The 16,745-nt window shown below is 53.9% G+C and overlaps 1 protein-coding gene across 3 annotated transcripts in view; it reads right to left on the reverse strand.

The window, feature by feature from the left end:
• Positions 1-153: 153 nt before the first annotated feature.
• Ctnnbip1 (catenin beta interacting protein 1) overlaps positions 154-16,745 on the reverse strand; it is a 68,979-nt gene continuing 52,387 nt past the window's right edge. For 2 of the 3 annotated variants that reach the window (XM_071617331.1, XM_071617330.1), the window contains one exon: positions 154-2,549. In XM_071617331.1, coding sequence (XP_071473432.1) covers positions 2,245-2,549 — 305 coding nt within the window. In that variant the 3' untranslated portion in view covers positions 154-2,244. Of the gene's footprint in view, positions 2,550-10,423; positions 15,279-16,745 lie in introns of those variants that run through there. The other variant, XM_027947621.2, reaches the window with a different exon arrangement.

Consider the following 16,745-nt stretch of genomic DNA (forward strand, 5'->3'; position numbering starts at 1 on the left):
ATAATATGTAAATGAGCTGGGGATGTTGCTCAGTGGTAAAGCACTCCTGACCAGTACCCCCCCCCAAAAAAGATACAGTCCCCAAGGGTATGCCCCCAGTGACCTGCTTCCTCCCCCAGCGCCCCCCCTGTCTGCAGTTTCCACCTCCTTCCCGTAATCTGAATTACAAATCTATTAAATGGATTAATCCACGGGTGAGGTCAGAGCCCTCATGATCAAATCCCTCCCCTAAAACTTCACCTCTGGACACTGGGGCAATGGGGACCAAGTTTTCAACATATGAGCTTTTGGGGGCCATTCCAGGTCCCAACCATCACAACTGCCTTTTCCAAAGGGCATCTGAACGCATCTGGGCCCCACAGCAATCCCTTGGGTAGAGGTTTTTATTCATCCCCATTTAACTGGAGGGAAGGAGTTCAGAGGTTTGAGTGGCACGTTAAAACCAGCCATCTTGGAAGTAGCAGAGCGCAGCCTCAGAAAAGGCTTCTCTGGACTCCTCCCCCCACCCCTTGTGCTTTTCCTTTGGCCTTGAAGCTCCCTGAGCTAAAAAACTCCAATAAAAATCAAGAGCCATCCATCCCCAGCGCGCACACACACACAAATCTAGAGCCAGACTCTGGCCCTCTGAAGCCTCCATTTCACTTTGCTGCTTGGGGACACCTTTTTCCTCCTTCCTCGTCTGTGTAGCAGGGATTAATAACCCCCTAGAGATTAAAAAAAAAAAAAAATACCGGCTCAGCTCCCGAGTTGTTTGCTGCAGGCCAAGCCTGCACAGAGCGTGCAGCGTGCGCTGTCTGATTCCATGCTGGCAGCAATCCCAGCCATGAACCAAATTATCATCCTTCTCTTACAGAACAGGACACTGGGGCTCAGAGAGTTAAAGGATTTGCCCAAAGTCACACAGCCAAGGAGTAAAGCCAGGATTCAAACCCAGATCCGTCAAGTTCTAGAGCTGAAACTCTTGCCCATGACATCGCTGCTCTAATGAGCAAAGTTTCTGCAGGGCCAGGAGAAGTCAGGGGCACCCAGGGGGCTGGCGTGGGGCCTGATCTCTCCCTCCAGCTCCAAGGGCTCGTGTTATGCTGTGTGCTCACGGTTGCGCCAAGATGCTGGGGTGGAACCGCGGGAGACGGGGCACCCTGAGCAAGGGCTGCCAGAAAGTGCCCTCTGCGTGAGGACAGGGCCTGTGCTGACCATCCCGACAGACCAGGCCCCCGAACACTGCAGACCTCCTGGCTGGCCTGCAGCACTTCCCCTGGGCCTCGACCCCGCTTACCCCGACCTGCCACCTCCTAGCTCTGTCTCTCCTCCCTGCTTCCTCGTCTGCAGAACGGGGCTAATCACCAAGTGCGCCTCCTAGGGACGGGGCGCCATGAAGGAAAGCCCTTGGCACTGTGTCTGGCCCACGGAGTGCTCAATAAGAGGTGGCTGTCATTCTAGCTGAGACGGGTAGTGCTCATCTCACGACCCCCAGGTGAAACAGGTCAGGGTGACTGACCTCCCTCTCTGCCTGGCCAAGTCCCTGAAGGAGCCCTCTCTGGGTCTCCACCAGGGAGGCTGCCTAGCTGCCTTCCTCCAGACGCCACCGGACATCTTCAGGTGCTGCAGCAGAGCTACAGGACACCCAGAAAGCCTGTGGACAGGCCTGCAATGCCCTGTTCCCCGAGCAGCCGGGTGAGGGGAGCCAGAGGAAGGGAGCAGCTCCCTGGGGAGCCCCACTCGGCTCCCGTTCCTCTCTGTGCACCCGGCCTCCACCGGGACTCCCATGGGGCCTCTGTTTTCCAGCTCCCCTTGGGCCTCAGAGGGCAGCAGGAAGGGAGGGAGGGTCCTGCCTCCCCTCCCCTCTCCTCAAGGCCTGGCTCTGCGGCTTAGCCGGCCTCATTGAAGTTGCAGGGTGGGACTTTGATCATGGAGGGCATTGATTTAGGGGATGCAAATGAGAGGCAGCCCGGCTGGGGAAGACAGCCCCCAGGCCAGCAGACGGCTCCGAGAATTCTCAATGAGCTTCCCCGCAGCTGGCTTAGCCGGAGCCAGGGAGGAGGACCAGAAAAGCCTGGAAAAGGCAGGGAGGCTGTGGGAGACGGGACAGCCTAGGGCAGGACGGGAAACAAGGGGAGCCCCTGAGGGTGAGGAGTCTGTGAGTCCCACTGCCACCCGCCCCCGGTGGCACAGGGCAGGCCAGGGGCTGTGATAGTGGGGAGAATCCAGACCGCCTGAGCTGCAGGCTGAAAGCTCAGTCTGTCTCTACTCAGCTGCAGAAAGGCCAGGAAGCTGGGGGAAGAGGCAGATGGGGAGGCCAAGGGCAAGGAGCCCCCGACACCTGGTGGGCAGGGAGGCCCCAGTACCGCACGAGGGATGCTGCGTGTTGGGAGAAGTTGGTCCCAGCCTCCAGGCTTGAGCAGGGCACCTTTCAAAGAAGCAGGCAAGCATTGGCAGGGCAGTCTCCAGACAGTCTGTCCCCAGGGCCATGGAGACACAAAGCAGCCAGGCCTGTGTACTGAGAAGGGCCGAGGGAGAAGGTCGGCTGCAGATGCATTTGACCACCGCTCCTGCAACAGAGATGTGTGCGCTGAGTGTCAGTTTTCCAAATGTGACCCAAACCTGCCGCAGGGCTCCAACAGTCCCCACCTGGCTATGACTCATGCCACGCTGCAGAGAACAAAGCACCCGTGCTCCCATTGCCGGGATCGCTGCCTCCCCAGGATCGCTGTCTGCCAAGGCCCCGGTCAGTTGCCACAGAGCTGGGGCTCGTGGAAAGGCCTGGAGCTGGAAGCTGGGAGGCCCTTTCATGCCCTCATCTTGCCCCTGGCCTCACGGGCTGGGCCCAGGTGCCTGCCTCTGAACAGGACCCAGCCAGGGTTTTTGGAGGCTATCCCCAGCCCCAAGGTACCCCCACAGCTGTCCAATTTGAAAAGGAGCATAAACAGTGGTGCTCAGTCGCACAGCTCTGCCGAGGGTGTAGTTGAAGCCCGATTATGTGCTATGAGTGCGTTTGCTCTTTGTTTCCATGGCATATTAACTGCAGATCTGGCATTATGGCAATTAACACAATTATGGGCTCTCTTTCTCTTCCGGCAGACCACAAGCCACATGCTTCCAGCCAAGCAGTTGGGCTGGTGACATGGAAGGAAAGGCCTACTGGGGAGAATACCCAGCGTTGTGGGTTGAATTGGGTCTCCCCGAAATTCATATGTTGAAGCGCTAACCCTCAGGACCCCAGAATGTGATCTTATTTGGTGATAGCGACTTACAGAGTTGAACAAGTTAAAATGAGGCCAATCCAGCATGAATGGTGTCATTGTAAGAAGAAGAGATTAGGACACAGACACAGAGGATAGCATATAAAGAGACTGGGGGAGTCAGGCACAGTGGCCCATGCCTGTAGTCCCAGCAGCTCAAGAAACTGAGGCAGGAGGATCTCAAGTTCAAAGCCAGCCTCAGCAACATAAACGAGATCCTGTCTCAAAATAAAAAATACAAAGGGCTAGGGACGTGGCTTAGTGTTAAATGCCCCTGGGTTCAATCCCCTGGTACCAAATAAATAAACAGACAGGGGAGAAGATGGCCACCTACCAGCCAAGAGAGAGTCCTGGACCTGATATTCCCTCAGGGCCTCAGAGGGAACCGATCCTGGATCCTGCCAACACCTTGATTTCAGTTTCTAGCCTCCAGAACTGTGAGATAAGCCATTCTGTTGTTTAAACCATGCAGCCTGTGGCCCTGGGACACTAATAGAACCACTTCTGCCCCAGACAGTCTGCTGGGTGGGGCGAGGAAGGCTGGGAGCCGGAAGGGGGCACAGGGAGGTGTTGCTGTCTGTTTAGAAGAAGCTGCTCTCGGGCACCTCCGGCTGGCTTCCCTCACCAGGTTGACCAACCACTGTTGCCTCCCTCCTCCCTGCACCTGACTGCAGTGCCTCCTTTAGTCATCTGGCTAGTCATCTGGCTCTGCCAATCCTGAACTCATCACCTCCGTCCCCTTTGTCAACCTCCAGGTCCTTGTGACAGAGGGTCACCTGCTTGTAAGGTGAAGAATGGATGTGTTATTTTCCAGGATAAACCGATGGTAATCACCAGGAATCCGTACAACCCTACAGAGCATGGTGTTTTCACCTGGCCTTTGTTTTTTGTTGTTGGTGGTGGTACTGGGGATTGAACCTGGGAGCACTTTGCCCCTGAGCTATGTCTCCCCAGCCCTTTTTAAATTTTATTTGGAGACAGAGTCTGGTTAAGTTGCTGAGGCTCACTGAGATGTTGAGGCTGTCTTAAACTTGTGATCCTCCTGTCTCAGCCTCCTGAGTTGCTGGAGTTACAGGTGTGCATCACCTCACCTGTCTGTTTTCACCTATTTTACAGATTGGCGCACTGAGGCCTGGGAGAGTCCTACAACCCATAAGTAGCAGAGCTCAGGCTTGAACCAGGATTTCTGATGGTTTTTCTAGCACTCTTTCTTCACTGCAGCAGTTCTTAGGGCCTGTTCCATGTAGCTTAAAAAAAACAAAAACAAAACCAAAAAAACCCCAAGTTCTGTGGCCAGATAGCTGCAGGAAATGGCTGTCCTCCCTGCAGGACTTCCCAGAACCCTCACTGTAGCCTGACTCCAAGAGAGGGAATCAGCGTGCGGCATTTCCCAGTCTCTTCACTCTTGTGAGACACCTGCATTTACAGGTGGGGTCTCAGGACACCACGGTGCCACTGGATGATAGTGAAACAGGTCTATCAGGGAAAGAAGAAAGCTGATTTGTTGTTTGTTTGTGGTGATGGGGATTGAACCCAGGGCCTTGTGCATGCAAGGCAAGCACTCTACCAACTGAGCTATAGCCCCAGTCCTGAAAGCTGTTTTTTTTTTTTTACTGTTTATTTATTTATTTGTTTTTGAGACCAGGTCTCACTAATTTGCTTAGAGTCTCACTAAGTTGTCCAGGCTGGCCTTGAATTTGCAACCTTCCTGCCTCAGCCTCCCAAGTACCTGGGACTCCAGGTGCTCACCATGCCACCTGGCTATGAAAACTTAATCTCAATAGGAGGCTCCTCTTCCTCCTTCTGACTGAGCCCCCAGGCTTCAGACTCACTGAGCCCCCAGGGCTGGTGTTACTGTGGGATTTTTCACTCCCTGGGGGTCAGCCAACACCAGAGTCCTATTGTGGACATCTCATCTTTGACTCCACAGTGTCCTTCTTGTATGAACCATCATCGTTCCTTCCATGTGGGGACATCGCTTTCAGTAGCCTGCTCTACCTGGGGCCATTTAGTCAATGGGATTATGACTAAATCTCCAGCCGCTGTGATTGGCCCAACAGGTAGAACCTGACTCAAGCCCAGCCAAGAGAGTCTGCCTTGGGATTACGTTGGGCCCTGGGAGAAAGCAAGTCCCTTTCCACAGATGTTGCCAGGAGCCACGTCCCACTGTGGGAGAAAGCCCATCTGATGAGGCCAAAAGGCAAGATCACACAGAAACAAGCAAAGTTGGTCCTAAAGGGAGGGTGTTCAGGAAATATCATGTCCCCAGTTCTAGGCCTTGAGGCCCTGGTTCTGATGAGCTACCCTCAGAGCCTCCCCAGGGCCATGAGCCAGTTGCAGTTGGTTTCTGTGGCCTGCAAACAAAAAAGTGCTGATCAATACAAGTCCCCTAGCTCCTTTAGAAGCCCAGGATTGATTCACTGGCCAAGACAGGCCCCGAAGGATGGTGAGCGTGGGGTGCCACAGGGGGCCAGGGTCCACCCCCTGAGGTATGGAAGCCAATGAAACAGTCAGGGCCCCCTCCTCTCGGTAGGACCTTGACTTCCTTATCAGCACAACTTTGGTACAGAAAATAGGGTCATGGGACTGTGGGTCACTGAAGACCAGGCAGAGGAGCCATTCCACAGTCAAGGTCACCCAATCATCAAACAGAGCTTCCTCGAGAGCCCATGACATGCCAGGTACCGGGGACACATCATTGAAGAAGCCAGACAAGTCCCTGCTCCCAAGCAGCTTACTCTCTAGTGGGAAGAGGGAGAGATTAACAATTAAACAAGAAGCTCACAGTATTAAAAAGAAAAAAGAAATTAGAGTGTCAGAGAGTGGACAACAAAATAGGGCAGCCAGTGAAGAGCCTCCAAGGTGCTGCACTGGAGTTCATGTCTGGAAACTGAGGAGGGGTCAGCCAGGTGGGACGAGCATTCCCGGCAGAGGGATCAGCAGATGCAAAAGCCCTGAGGTAGGAGCAGCTTCCCTGAGGACAAAGGGAGTCAAGTGGCCAGAGAGAAATGAGCAGGGAAGAATGAGGAGATGAGGTCAGAGAAAAGCAGGGAGCCAGGTCCACCGAGGCCTTAGGGATGCACTCCAGATGGAGGGGAGACTGAATCCTAAGCCCAGAGAGGGGAACCGGGCAGCCTTGCTTGTGCTACTTCAGATGCCAGAAAAAAGCAGGTGAGTCTCAGGGAATGCCCTTGGATTGAGAGCAGAACAGATTACTCTGCTATGGCCAGAGTTGGCCTGCTACACAACTTCCATGGTTAGAGAGATTGCTGATGCAACTGGAGCGGTCAGGAGAGGCAGGGTTATGCTGCAAAAACAAATAAGCCCAAGGCCCTTGGGGCATGAAATGATGGTTTCTTCTTCACTTGTGGAGCATGGAGTGGCTGGGGGCTCTGCCAGGACCCTGGCTGATGGGACAGTCACCTCTGGAACATAGAAAGTGCCCGTGAAGTTTCCACCTGGAATGATCCAATGTTTCTGTTCACATTGTATTGGCCAAAGCAAGGGAGAGCTGCATTTAGTTAAAAGGGGTTGGGGGAAATATGGTCCTACAGTATGCCCGGCTGGTAGAGAGCTGGGTGTATTTGGCAAACATCATTAATTACTCCTGCAAGACCCTTGAGACTCAGACACACAAAATGGAGTTCCCCAAGGTAAGTGGAATCCTAGGCTGCAAACCCAGTCCCCAGCTCCCAGTCCAGGGCTCTCCACAGTACCCACCCCTCCCCACACCACCTGGTGTCCTGGTGTCCTGGTGTCCTCTCAGCCTAATGACCTTGAAGACCTTAATCTTCTAAGCCTCTCTGCCCACTTCACACATGAGCAACGGCTCATCCTCTCTGTATCTTGGAGGAAAGACAGCGTGAGTCCCCTTCTTGGCCACCAAGGGAACTGGAATACCCTTTTGCGTTTGGGGCCCTGAACAGGCCTCACAGCCTGGGAGGTGTGGGGAAAGCAAGTCCAAACTGGGGTGGGTGATGGTGTAGAGCTGGTGCTCTGGCAACAGCCCAGTTCCATGGAGACCAGACTCTTAGGCTTGTCCTGACAAATCACTCTCCACACGTTTTCCACTCCAGAAGCAGCTTCCCTGGGTTCTTCAACATGAGCCAGGGACCAGGGACCCCAGAAGACCCCACGGTCCTCTATGTCAGCCAGCCCTCCCTGACTTCCCCAGGGAGCCATGTGACAAGGCAGGGAGAAGGTTAACCCCATGGGCAGCTGCAAGGATAGCTCTTCCCTGCAGGCAAGCCTGGGTCTGCCAGCTCCAGCTTGCCTCCTCTGGGCCATGAGGATTTTTCCAAATCAGTTTCCTGCAGCAGCCTGAGCAATCCCAGGGCTGGGGCCTCCATCGCTGCCTTCCTGGCCCAGCCCCAGCCCAGTGGGTCTTCTGTCATCAGATCCTGACCAGCTCAGGCCTGGCAGGGGCCCAGCTGGCATGGACTGGGCTGGGTTAACTCTCAAGGAGCCTGGAGGATTCCTGGGCACCAGGCAGATGGCTCAGGGTTCACCTCTATAGACCCTGTCCAAGCTGGGCGACTCTGGGAGAGCTCTGAAGGAAGGTTCCAGATAGAAAGGCTGAGGGCAGAGTCCAGGCTACCCCCCCCCCCCCAGGTCTCTTAGCAGCCTCAGCTCTTCTGATGGGGAATGAGGTGGTTCAGACAGAGAAAAGTCTACAGACCCCTGTGGCCACAGAGTTGCCCCCAGGCTGCTGGGCCATCCCCAGAGACAAACTCCCAGTGGGAAAAGCCAGCAGGAGCAGTCTGGGTTGAGGAGGGAGGGAGGGAGGGAGGGAGGGAGGGCGGGGCGGCCAGCCCCCACCAGGCATCACAGGCCTCCTCTGGGTTGGGATCTAGGGGCAGAATCTTTCTTGGGGCACCCAGCAGCAGTCACACAAGAGGCCCTGGCCAGTGGGGTGACCCGGGGAGGCTGTATGGGTGAATGGACCTGTCCCTGCTCAGCTAGGCGTGTCCTCACTGGACACTCAACTTCCCTCATCAAGACCCTCCAGTCGCTCTGGCTCCTTGCAAGCAAGGACACACGAGGATGTGTGGCCCGAGGCAGACAAAGGGCTATTTTTGCCTCCTTATTATTTCCTCCCTTAGCTTCCTAACTCCCCAGCCAAGGTACACCCCAGTCCTCCCTCTGATTCTCCGCAAACCTTGCAGCACTGTGGGCTCTGCCCTGCCGGGTGCCACCACTGTCTCCTCAGGGTAGTCCAGGGCCCAGGGCAAGGTTCAGCCTATCCCGATTCCAAGGCTCAGAAGGGGCACAGAGGTGCCCGGCCCTAGGGCATCATCAGGACCCTGGGGCACCTCAGCCCTGTGTCTCCACCTCCCTCCCCAGCTGTCCCCAGTCCCAGCCCACCTGGGCCCACACTCCCCCCTAAGGGGGCCCCTGAGCAGAGGCAGCAGCCAGGCTTTCTGCCTAGAAGAGAGGTCAAAGGTGGGGGCAGCTCCCCTCAGCCTCAGCCTCGGGTTAGAGCCACCCCTGCAAGGAAACAGAAGGCACCAGGCCCTCAGTCAACCTTATTGTTCTGAAATTCTCTCCAGAAAACCCGCCCCCTTATTGTCTAAGCCCCAGGCAGGCTGCTCCCCACACCCCATGCCCCTACCTCAGCCCACTACAGCCAACAACTGATGAGGTGGGCACCTTGTGGTTCTCTTTCCAGAAAGGAAAGAGACGCTCATAGACCTCAGTGACACACAGTAACCTGCAGAGCCAGGGCCCAGAGCCCAGGACCTGTCTCTTTGGGCAAGGTGTGGGCCTTCCTTAGGTCAGGTGACCTCTGACCCCTGCATGCCTCTGCCTCCCCATTTAGGAGGGGAGTGGGAACCTTGACCCACTCCAGGGGGTGAGGGGCTGTTTGGTGGCAGAGCCTGCTGGGTGTGGCTCCCCATCCTCCTCCTCCTCCTGTTGGCTCTGAAGCAGAGCCGCTGCAGACAAGGAGCTCCCGGGCTGTGGTGTTTTTTTTTAACCACTTGATCATGATCAAGGATTTAATTTTATCCCTTCCCTGCCTGGCTGTGATTCTATTTGGAGTTTCAACGCAAGCAAGTGAGCAGAAGGGTCCGTGGAAGCCAGGGCTCTCATCCCCCAGCTCTGCCCAGCTCCCTCCCTGCCTTGCAGCCAGGACAAAGTCTATCTGGGGGACCCCACTCAGCTCCAGAGGCCTGGGGGACACTGGGGGACAGGGCTCCAGTCAACACCCTTCCCCCATGGAAGCCAAAGCCGCTTAGCAGAGGGGAGGCGGTGTGGGGGTGGGGAGCTTGGCCAGGACTTCCACAGGGATCATCTGGGCTCCTCCATCCTCACAAAAAGCGCTTAACAAGCACCTAATTGGACCTGGGGCCGGGTTCCTTCCAGTGAGTGCTGCAGACAAGTCCTCAGGTTCTTGCTCTGAGTGACTTATGAGCAGGAGGGTGGGGGTGCAGGGACACCCACAATGATGACTTCATGACGACCACGTGTCCTGACCGCCCACTGGGCTAGGTCGCTGGCTGAGCTTGCCTCCCTGTTCCTCCTTATTCCTCCACAACAGCCTTATGTGCAGATGCTCTTAGTTTCTCCCTTTTTAAAAATTTTTCTGTAGTTGCAGATGGACAGCAGGCCTTTGTCTTTTTTTATGTGGTGCTGAGAATCGAACCCAGTGCCCCTCGCATGCCAGGCAAGAGCCCTGCCGCTGAGCTACAGCCCCAGCCCTCCTTTTTTTTTTTTCCAGTGGTTACATCATCTGCCCCAGTCACACAGCTGCCAAGTGGCAGATCCAGGTTTCTACCCTGCTGGTCAGTCTCCAGGGCTCTCACTCTAAACCATAATGTCTCCCCACCCCTCAGCCATGTGGACATAAAGATCTATTCTGTGAGAGCAAACAGTATAAATCTAGAAGATTTAAAGTGGTAGAGGAACTTACACCCAAACCAGCTTAGCTTGGAGGCAGACTGTCAGGCTGCATGGTAAGTGTGAAAGGTGAGGAACTGGAGTCAGGATGGACACTCAGATTGCCATGGTGGACAGCCCAAGACATACTCACCTTGACTCACCTTATCCATGACTTAGGATGACATATGCCAAGTGCTACACACTTATACACAGGTAGCACTGGCTGTATTATTAATACCAAGACATGGAGATATCTGTTGTCTTAGTCTATTTTTTGTTGCTATAACAAAACATCTGAGACTGGATAATTTATAAAGAAAAGAGATTTATTTGGCTCACAATTCTGGAGGCTGTGAAGTTCAAGAGCATGGTGCTAGCATCTGGTGTGGGCCGCCTTCTTGCATTTTACATGGTGGAGGGTATCACATGGTAAGACATACCATGTGTGTTAGCTCGGGTCTGCTTTCTTCTTTTCATAAAGCCACTAATGCCATCATAGGGGCTCACCCTCATGAATTCATCTAAGGCTAATGACCTCCCAAAGGCCGCTCTCCAATTACCAATGAACTTGAGGATTAAGTTTCTAACACAAGAAATTCGGGGATCAAATTCAGGGGTGCTTTACTACTGAGCCACATCCCCAGCCCTTTTTAACTTTATTTTGAAGGCAGGGTTTCACTAACTTGCTGACACTGGCCCTGAACTTGAGATCTTCCTACTCCAGCCTCTGAGTCACTGTGATTACAGAGTGCCTCGCCACACCTGGTGGGAAGTGGAAAGGGTTAAGAGGCTCTGGGTCTGAAGTCACCTCCTGGGGCTGTGCAGAGTCGGGTGTGGCTCCCACGTGTGCAAACAGGGATGGCCTCCTGTTGCTACATTCCTCTTTCCCTGAGGACCCAGGAAGACGTGCTGGCAGGGTGGGGCGTGGCTTGCGTTGGTGGCTCTTCTGACTGGCACAGCACTGCAGCCCTCTGGAAGCATCCAGGAGGGGGTAGTTCCATTATGGGGGTGGGGGGCAGGGAAGGCAAGACAATGGCTGACATTTATTTCATTGCCCTGGTCCCCTGAGGAGGCCTAGCCGCCACCCCCCCACCACACCCCCTCTGTCTCCCAGAAGGTGGAGTTCCTCCAATGGACAGCCAGGGTGGTGTGATCCCTTCTAACATGGCCCAGAGGGTGGGGAGAGGGGAAGGAGTGGTGGCCGGGAGCAGCCCCCAGAGAGGACCCACCCACACAGGAGGGGCAGAGGTGTGGTGCTGAGGTCCCCTGGGGCTCAGAGCTGTCCCAGCAGGAAGTTGGCTCCTGCCCCAACTAACAGAACCAGGTGCCACAGAGAGATCAGTTTCCCTGAGACAAAGGCCCCGTTCAAAGGCGGCCAGGAGCAGCCTGGATGCTCACAGCTGCCATTCACCTGAGGAGACAGAGAAGGCTCCATTCATTCTCAGCCGCCCTCCTTCCCAGGCTTGGGAAACATCAACAAAAGACAGTGCTCTGCCTTCCTTCCCCAGCCCAGACCTCCCCTAAGCTCAGCCTGGCCACACTGCCACCTGCCACCCCTCCGTCCTGCCACGGCAGTTGCAATCCAGCCCCTTAGGGTCATTACCAGCCATGTACACCTGTGCCCAGGAAGGCAGACACAGAAGGGTGCCTGCTGTGTAGGCTGATGGACCCTGAAAGACCCAATGCTGTCCCCAATGTTTACCCATCGCCTGCGGAAGTGTTCCCATCTCCTCTTCCATCTCCTACTTCCCATTAAAGACCCCACAGATTAGACAGCTCCAGGCGATGATTCCTTCCCAGCCCGTCTGACTCTGTAGGGGCTGGGCAGGCCGGGCCATGTGAGCCAGTCTCTCCTCTGAGCAGTGTCTCTCAGAATACCGGGGAGGGGTGGAGTCCACATGTAAATTACCTAGCACAGGCCCTTGAATATACACCTCTATGCAATTTTTAGCTGACATAATAGCTACCTTTATTTGTCTTTCTTGCAATGACTATAAACTCCTTTCTGAACAAGAGTGATACAAAGACAGACCAATTCAATATAAAGATGAACGTAAGTTACCTGGAGACGAAATGGCTCACTTGTGAGGTAGTAAGTTTCCAGCCCTAGAGGGGATTGAGCAAAGCCTGGACAAGCCCTTCTCAGAGGGGATTCATGCATTTGCCCCCTGTGTGGGCTGTGGGCTGCCACATGGTATAAGATAAGCACCAAGTTGTTGGGTTTTGTTTTTGTTTTTTGAGATGGGGCCATGCTGTGTTGCCCAGGCTGGCCTTGAACTCCTGGGTTCAAGCCGTCCTCCTCCTCCTGCTTCAGACTCAGCCTCCTGAGGCCCAGCTCAACACCAAGATTTAATGATGTGATTTGTGCTATCCCTGTCCATATTCTTAAAACCCCACAGAATCTAGGACCCAGAGAAATTTTTTGAAAAGGAAATATAAGTGGTGAGTTCATATAAACAGGGGGGAAAAAATCTAAAATGGGATTATGAAGGGTGGAAATGGAAATCTCTAGAAAGTGCTTTCCAAGCAAAAACTCCTGACGCAGAAATGATTTCAGCTTCCAAACTTGAATTTGCAGCTGAGTATCAGCATGTTTCCTCCTCTGCAGGAGAACAGGAGGGTCGGCTATTCTCTCTGGACTTTTGTCTTTAGACTTCCAAGGCCAGTGCATCTGGACGCTGGGGTGTCTACATCTGCAGGGTCCTCACACCTTGATGGCATGCTTAGGGTCTGTTCAAAGCATGAAATGGCAAGGTGACCCCAAAGATCACTGACTTGGGTCTGATCAGGAAGATACCCAGAATCTCCAATCTCTGGGGCTCACCCTTCCTGAGGCTCAGGCTGGGCTGGGCTGACCTGGAAATCTTTGCACACCTTGACCTCCCATCCAGGCCAGAGTCATCCAACTCGTGGTGTTGCTGTCATCCCTCCCTGTGCCTCCCTGGAGGAGGCCCCAGTGGAACCCATCAAAGCAAGGATTCAGAGGGAGAAATAGCAGCTAATTCGCCAAGCTATGAAAGATCTTTACTGTTATTTTTTCTCTAACAGATATATTTTTTAGTTGAAATATGAAGTCACAGCAACACTAGGACTTTTCTTCTTCAGAAGATGAGCCAGGCCAGGGTTGTTACTGTTATAAGAGAACTGAACCATGTAAAGTGATGCACACTTGTAATCCCAGCCTCTTGGAAGGCTGAGGCAGGAGGATTGCAAGTTTGAGGCCAGCCTCAGCAACTTAGAGAGGCCCAAAGCAACTTAAATAATAAAATTTAAAAAACAAAAAATAAAAAAGACTGGGGATGTGGCTCAGTGGTTAGGCACCCCAGCCAAACAACAACATCAACAAAAAAAGAGTGAGCTGCGATTATGACAAGGACAGGGTGGAGCAGAGAGCTCTGGCCCTGCATGGGAGCTGAGAGGGGCAGCTGGCAACACCCGATTCCACATGCTAAAGCCTGGGGTGAGGTAGGGACTGAAGAAGCCCTTTCCTCAGTGGCACAGCTAGAGCTCCAGGCCAGTGAGCTGGGAGTGTGTGAATGAGCGTGTGCACGAGAGTGCCCGTGTTCTCGCACACTGCTCCTCCTGAGGGCAGACACCCTCAGGCCCTTGCTGGGATTGCTGCAGCTACATCTATATTCCCCACTGTCCTCATCCTGTGGGGTCCGTGGACTCGCAGGAGGACAGGGGTCTTACTGGTATCACTCAAATCCTCGCAGAACAAGCGTGATGGTGTGCGTGTGTGCGACACTGTAGACACCGCTGCCCAGAGTCAGCCAGGGACGGGTTGGTGCATGCTCCATGATACACAGTGCCTCATGCCCTGGGAAGGGAAAGATGGCACAAGAGTGTCCTCCGAGGCCTTGGGAGCCAACCTGGGGCTGTCCTCTGTGTTCTGGGCTCCTGGGAAGAGACCCCAGCTAGATGACCTATGGATTCTCACAGCTGAGAATATTACCTTTCCTTTCTGGGAGAAGGCCCAAGATAAGGCCTCGAGAAGGGGGACATGCAGGGATGGCAGATGGGTGAGTTGCCTAGCCCAGTGCTCTTCTGCTTAGCATGGCTGGCCAGGAGAGGCTGGACAGATTTCTTTCTTTCTTCTTTTTTTTTTTTTTCCTTACAGTACTGAGAATTGAACCCAGGGCCTCACCTGTGCCAGGCAAGCGCACTACCACTGAGACATTTCCTGCACAGCATGTGAGACCATTCCCACTGAGGGAAACTGGCTTGTTCCAACTCATGTAAGTAATGCTTATAAGTCCTGCCTCCTATTCACCCAGGTTCTGGGTTGCTGGAACAGAACAACACCAAGCTCCTTGGGGGCCCTATTTTCCACTGTGGATCCTGCTCGGGGTCCTGAGGATCCCTGTGCTAGTAGAGGCAGGTGGTCATTAAAGCAAATGTAATCTAAGGTGGACTCCAGCCCCCTCTATGGCAACAGGAGTCAAGGGCAAGCCAATCTAATTCAAATACAAACCCAAAATATGAGAGCAGCAGCAAGCTGTTTGTGTAATAAACATTGCAAAGCGCATTTGGTTTCTTTCTTTTTTTTTTTTTTTTTCAAGTCAAATATAACAACCAATGTCCCAAACCCTGTTTTCTGCATTGAGAATAAAGAAGCTGTTGATACCAGCAGGACACCTGCAGCCAATCAAAGAAAAGACCATTTCCCACTGTCAGCCAATCATAATCCTTTTCCAGTTTAAGCAGCCAATTGGGCCTCTTCACATTCCTAAAATATGACCTAAATAAAGCACCAGAGCTCGGAGAGCTTCCTGGGAAGCCTGATACCGAGGCGCAAATTTTTTAAAAAATAAGAGTCAGAAATAAAAATAAAAGGTTTCCATTGGTCAAGGTTTAAAAATAAAAAGGTTTCTTCCTGAAGCCAATCATGAGTCCATCCCTTTAAGCCAATCGAAAACGCACCACTGGTGTCTCCCTTGATGCCAGCCCTGCTGAGCGGCTGTGGCAATGGCTGTTGGGGGGCTGAGGGGTAGGAGTAGGGGGAGGGAGGGATGGTGGTCTGCTGCCACTCAGCCAGCCCAGGAGCCACACAGATCTCTTGGCCCTTGACAGCTTCCAGGGTGTTCCAAGGAGTTTACAGCTATTGCCTCCGGTCCTCCGTCTCCGACCTGGAAAACGCCATCACCACATCCTCGGCACCTACAGACCAGGGGACAAGAACTGCTGATAGGCTTCTAGTGTTGGCTGCAAGCAGGACGAGGCAGGAAGGCTGCGGGAACTACCCGCCCCAGTCCCCCTGCCTCCAGTACTGTGGCACCTGCTGAATACAAAGTGCTTACCTCTGGTCTGCCCTGCAGCCTGGCCAGCAGACGGAGCCAGCAACCCTGCTGCAGGGATGCAGGAGTGAGCTCAGAGGCTCACTCAAGGTTCCACCGCTAAGAGGTGAGCCATGACCAGGACCCAGGTCTCACACCCTTGCTCCAAAGTAACCAAAGTTGGGGAGCCACTTGGGAGTTCCCCCCCTTTATTCTCTAGACTCAGGTCCTGATCGCGTTGGAGGATCTTGCCCATTATGATTTGAACAGCCTCCCTTCTTTGCAAGAGCTTATCCTTTGCCCAAACCCGACACCTGCTCAAAGGAGCTTGGCCAGCCCTTCTCAGCCTGTTGTTTTTTCTGGCTGGACAAGATATATAATGCCCACAAGCCTTGTTATTTTTCTTAATCCTGAATTTGAGATTCGGGTCCAGATACTCATGAAATCATTCCTTTGTCTTGTTATAAGACAGGCTCTGACACGCGGCCAGAAAGGCAGGGAGGGGGCAAAGAGCTTGGAATGCTACCCTGCTCCCCCACCCGTCAAAAAGTGAGGTGACTCGTAGGTTCCTCCCTGTCCCAGGGTCCCCCTGCTCTCTCCCCCTTTTATAAAGGGTGGTTCTGTGTTGTGCCCGAACACTGACAGTCGGGCTGCCCGGGGCCTTTCTGACATACTTTTCGCCTGTGTTACCAAAGAAATTCTCCCCAGAGGGGGCGGATCAGAAAGTCAGGGACCCAAAAGGCCACCCAAGGGTGAGCTGGTATGGGAGGTACACAGCAAGGCCTCTGGCACAGGGACCAGAGTTGGCACAGTGTTGGCTATCCTGGTCCACCCCATGGAGGGGGTCCCCTCCTGACATCCCTGCCACAGGAGGGGAGGAGGCAGCCAGCATTGGGGCAGTGCTGCAGAAGGAGGGCTTAATGCAATGACATCACAAAGATGTGCCTTCATTCTCACCAGGAGCCAAGGTGGTGCTAAGGGAAATACACTGCCACCCACCCTCTCACCTTCCTGGGGTTGTGTCCTTAGCCAGCACAACCTCTATTCCTGAAAATAAAAATAAGCTTCTAGAAAGGAGCTCAAGTCATCAAGGGCCTGTTTGGATCGGGCTCCTTTGCTCGAGAAGCCCTACAGTCCTGCCCCTCTTCTAGGGAACATTCCGTTCTCACCAGGCCTGGGACTTGCAGCACCACCGCAGGCAGAATCGTCCTAGCTACGCGGACTCCACAATTACATCATACCTGCGTGGCCACCGCGCTGGTTACCTAACAGAGGCTGACTTCTCGGAGTGCTGCCCCCCTCCTCCCTAAGCAGGAGGGGTTGCCACGAAACTGTGACAAGGGAGGTGTCA

The sequence above is a fragment of the Marmota flaviventris genome, chromosome 10 (genome assembly GCF_047511675.1).
Source record: "Marmota flaviventris isolate mMarFla1 chromosome 10, mMarFla1.hap1, whole genome shotgun sequence".
NCBI classification, from domain to species: domain Eukaryota; kingdom Metazoa; phylum Chordata; class Mammalia; order Rodentia; family Sciuridae; genus Marmota; species Marmota flaviventris.